The sequence below is a fragment of the Pundamilia nyererei genome, unplaced genomic scaffold (assembly GCF_000239375.1).
Source record: "Pundamilia nyererei isolate P.nyererei 1_Seehausen unplaced genomic scaffold, PunNye1.0 scaffold00105, whole genome shotgun sequence".
NCBI lineage: Eukaryota > Metazoa > Chordata > Actinopteri > Cichliformes > Cichlidae > Pundamilia > Pundamilia nyererei.
This window is the reverse complement of record NW_005187506.1, coordinates 1,797,138-1,801,855: the sequence shown is the minus strand read 5'-3', so window position 1 is coordinate 1,801,855 and position 4,718 is coordinate 1,797,138. Positions and strand designations below refer to the sequence as shown.

At 46.6% G+C, this 4,718-nt stretch overlaps 1 protein-coding gene across 1 annotated transcript in view; it reads right to left on the bottom strand.

Moving 5' to 3' along the window:
• mmp24 (matrix metallopeptidase 24) overlaps positions 1–659 on the bottom strand; it is a 70,512-nt gene extending 69,853 nt beyond the window's left edge. The window contains exon 1 of the mRNA XM_005740890.2: positions 139–659. Within this exon, the coding sequence (XP_005740947.1) occupies positions 139–288 (150 nt within the window). The 5' untranslated portion in view covers positions 289–659. The remainder of the gene's footprint in view (positions 1–138) is intronic.
• Positions 660–4,718: the final 4,059 nt, after the last annotated feature.

Here is a 4,718-nt window from a genome sequence, read left to right as displayed (position 1 = left end):
GGGGGGGGACACGGACGTGAAAAACATCCCGAGGACCGCACGACTCTCTGCTCCAGCCTGCGCCCGTTAACGCGGGGAGTGATGACGGCGTGGGTGTTTACCCCACTTTAACACACGCGCGCACACCTCCTCACTCACCTCCACGATGAACGTCTTCTCCTCCCCGCACGCGGAAACGACCCAGAACAAAAGCGGGAAGTAGCAGGTCTTCCAGCAGAACCCCGGGAGCCCCGCTTTCCTCCTCCTGCGCCTCACTCCTCCACCTCCGCCTCCTCCTCCCGTCGCCATGGCTGTATCCCCGAATTCCCCCCCTCCTCCGCCTCCGCTTCCCGCCGGTGATGTCCAGGCTCCTGCTCCGCTCTTTTACCGGAGGAAACGGTCCGTGCGCTCCTGCTTCATCCCGGCCACGGTCACTCGCGTCTCCTCCTCTCCGGGCTCCACGCACCGCTGCTGTGATCGCGCTGTGGGTTCGCTTCACTGAAGGGGCGAGCGGCTCACGCAGGTGCAGCGGGAACAGCAGAAGGAAGCCTGGCTACAATAACGCGGGGATGCTGCTCCGGTCTGTCCGGTAACAGCAAAAAGGAGAAGGGGGAGGGACCGAGAGAGGGAGAGAGAGAGGAGGAGAGAGATGGATGTTGTGATGGATGTTGTTGCAGTACCTCTTTGCCCACACCAGGAGCGCTGCAGACGCAGAGGACTCGTCTGCGCGTGTTTTATCGTCCCTTAGAGGGTCGAGATTTCAGAATCAGAAAGCTGGTTTGGACGTTGGGGTTGAAGTGGGCTCGTTTCTAATGGAAAAAAGTAATAAAGAAGTCATGGAAACTTTACATTTCCACACATTACACAAAGATGATGCCTGAGAGGTGCGGTCAATGGATGAGAGGCGTTGTGTTTAAAGTCAGAGTCGTGAAGGTCGCCTAGAAACATTTTCAAGGACAGGATGTCTCTGTCAGGATGATCCCACACTGCTTCAGTAATGCTGGGGTCCGGGCTCTGGGGGGGCCCATCCACGACTGATACTGTGTGTGTTTTATATCCACTTTATTTCACTGCACTGCCAGGGTTTGGCATCATTGTCCTGCTGAAAATCAAAGTTTACAGATAGCAGATCAGACTGTGGTGGTCCTTTTCTGAGTTCATAATTCATCAGTTTATTAAAGATCTCCAAAACCACTGACTGACATGATGCTGAAACCATGACAGAGCCTCCGCCCGGCCTCACAGATGGCTGCAGACTCTCAGTGTTGGACCTCCTCCTACATACTGACCATTATGTGGATCCATCTCTCCATCAGACCTGTTCCTCTGATCTTCAGTTCAGTTCTTGTATAGTTTTCATGCCTCAGTTTTCCTTTATTAAGAACGGCTTCCTGACAGCCGCCAGTCACTGAGACATTTCTGATGATCAGCTAAACGTGCAGATCATCTCTCAGGTCCTGTGTCAGGGTTTTGCCGGATTTCTTCCCGTTTCTTAAGAACATGAATTTCAGATGCTGTTCATTTACTCTTCCACGTCTTCAGTTTCTTCACGTGTGTAAGGACACGCTGCAGAGATATAACAGGTTACAGGCTAAAAGCTCTTTGGGAGTCACTGTGTTGGTGCAAAAATACTATTTTTAATCAAACTGCGTTATCTTTGATCTAATTTAGATCTAATTTAACATTGATTAGGTTTTAGGTTGATCTTATGCGTAGATGCAACACTGGCTCTTCCAGTGAGTTAGGCGTTTTGACCTTGAATGACTCAAAGGTTCATAAACAAAAGAATATACTTTCAAATGAGTCAGGACGGAAAAAAAGTTGTGAAATTTGGAGAACTCACTTTAAAAAACAACAACAACAACAAAAAAAAGACAGTCCGGCTCTTTGGAAGCAAAATCTAAAGGCATGAGGTGTGGAGGTTTGACACCTGTGTGTAAGCAGCACATTAATGATGCCACCAAACGAAGTGCAAACTGTGTGTTGCATTACCACATGAATATAAATGCATGAATATGTTTTTACGCTTGGTCCTAATTAGCTGCCGAGTCTGTTTTGCACTGCTGTGGTTGCTAATAGAAAGAAAATCAGCCAGGCTGTTTCCACTCAGAATATTCAGTCAGTGAAATTAATTTCACTTTGAATTCAGCCTGATTTCCAAGCTCACCTCTGGGACGGCGTCTGAGCTGAACTCACCGAGTATCTTGTGATATTTGAACGTGTCAAGATCTCGGAGCTCGAGTGTGCAGACGTTGGCTCTGTGATGAAAGTCGGACGGAAGTAAGTGAGGCAGCGTTCAGAGTGCTGCTCAATTATTGCTCAATTGTTCAATCATCACTCATTCAGGTGAGAAGAGACTTCATGTCATACATAATTTAAATTGAAATAAAAAACAGCTCTACCACCATCGTCGCCTTAAAATAAGGACGTCACTGTGTGGTCTGATCACCAAAAGCTTCTTCATCATATGCGCCATCAAATAAACCACTTAATGTATATTTATGCCTTTCAAACGAGTCTTTACTGATTGAAATTCGCCCACAGAGGACTCGTCTCCATTTAAAGAGGCTGATTATAAACTGAAGACAGCCGTGGTCCTAATTAAAGATGACAGTCTGCTTTAAGTATCGTTACAAATATCACAGAGGGGTATTAATCGTTTGATGCAGACACTTTGGAAGATGTTTGTTTAAAAGAAAAGGATTTGGACTGCTTCCCGTTTCTGTGTTCGATCCTCTGGGAAACATTTCCAGCTTTATTTGTGGATTTTCTGAGGAAAGTGGGCATCTTTTCAGTGAGACAGAAGGCTATAGTAACACTTTGAGTCACATGTGTTTATCTGCAAATTACTTACCATTTTATTGCTTCTCAGTTTTCCACGCTGTGCCCGAACAGCTCCTGATTAGCAGATTACTGGATTATTGCTGTGGTAATAATGGGACGGATGGCTGAGCCGGATCGAAGCTGCGACGGGGTGACCTTTAATGTAACCGATGGCCTCTTGAACCACCCGGCCGCCCTGCTGTTATTTATTTATTTATTGCTCGCATCCACAGAGTGCTAAATCTGAAGCAAATCTCCTTGACTACAGCTGCGCCGTGCGTCACTTGGCATCATTTGACAGGCTCGCTCGGACGCCCGCGACGGCGGGTTTGAGCAATTTCCGTAAATCCACACGTGCCGCACGTGCACGCAGATGTGACAGTGCGTGCACGTGTGTCAAACACACAAGCAGAGCAGAAATGACAGCGCCCCGCTCGCAGTGCACCGTACTTTCCTTTTACTTTAAATGGACTGAGGCTGCAGGAGCAGAATCAATGTAATGACAGTCGTGTCCAGCCCGCTCTCGGTTCAAACCATATAATTGAATCTATAGTTTCAGACTCTGCTGACGTCACTGCGGAGACATTTTCCTCCACCTGCTCCACAGGAGCTTAAATTATGAACGAGCTCATAGGTTATATGTGTGTTCAAAAATATATACCTGACCGCCTCTGTAGTTCTCAGCTTTGCTGTCGTGCATTTCTTTTCCCTTTATAACATCTCCAGTTGTTTCACAGTATTTTATTTTGTGTCTCCTTCACTTTCTGAACACTTTTATTGCCATTTTTTTGTGTTCTGATGTCTGAGTGCACAAAGTGACCAGAGGCAGACAGAAAATGCAAGAAAAGGTGCAAAACTATCACAAAAGACTCCAAACAACCCAGAAACAACCACACGGTGAGTGGGAGAAACACAATTACAGCAAGAAGACAAACAAGCACCAAAGTCAGCGACTCTACAAGCAGAAAACGACACAAGAAAGAAAAAGACTCCAACGAGATGCAAAACTAGCACAAAACGAAAGCGTGAAAGAGACAAAAGGTACAGACACACAAAGGAGGAGAAATCAGTCCGACGGGCCTCAAAAACACAGCTCAGCGGCTAAGAGGTAAAAGATGTAAATGAGACAAAACAGCAGAAGGAAGAAAAATGCACAAAAGTCACAAAAACAACAGATAGATGCAAAATGTCAGCAGAGAAATAAACAACATCAGTGTGAGAAATACAAAAACACAAACAGAAAGTCAAAGAAACTGAAGATGACCTGAAAACGAAATAAAACACGAGCTTGGAAAAGATAAACAACAGAACAAACAGAAAAAGAAAGAAAAAACAGGAAATGACCTCAGACGCAGGCGTCACCACCTCCTCTCCCAGCATCCTCCTCTGTGCTCCTTCACTACATCCACGAACCTCCTCTGAGCTCTTCCTCGTTTCCTCCCGCCTGACAGCTTCATCGTCATCATCCTGTGTCCAGCTCATCCACCCTCCCTCCTCTGCGCTGACGACAAGAAACGTGTATTAAATGACACGAAACAACAAAATGCTTCACAGCATTTACATTTCTGCTGTAAAGTTGAACATTTTAACGTGAGGGTCTGTGGGGTGGACGCACTCTGGGGGCCAGCCTCGTGTGGTCATCAGAGGAACTGCAGTTTGTGGCGTGCTGACTTCAGGTGCCTAAACATAAAGAGACTCATCTGCATCATCCTCACTCTTTCTGCAGCCTTAACGTGTCTGTGTTCAGGATCTTACTGTGCCATAGTCCTTACCCACAATCCTCTGTGCTCACTGGCAGGCGGCGTGTGAATAAACACTATCTGAGAAGAAGCCAGTTGCCAACATTATTCAGATTATTATCCATTCTCTGGCTCGTCATCGCACACTCGCTCCTGCCACTCTTCTTCACCTCAGCT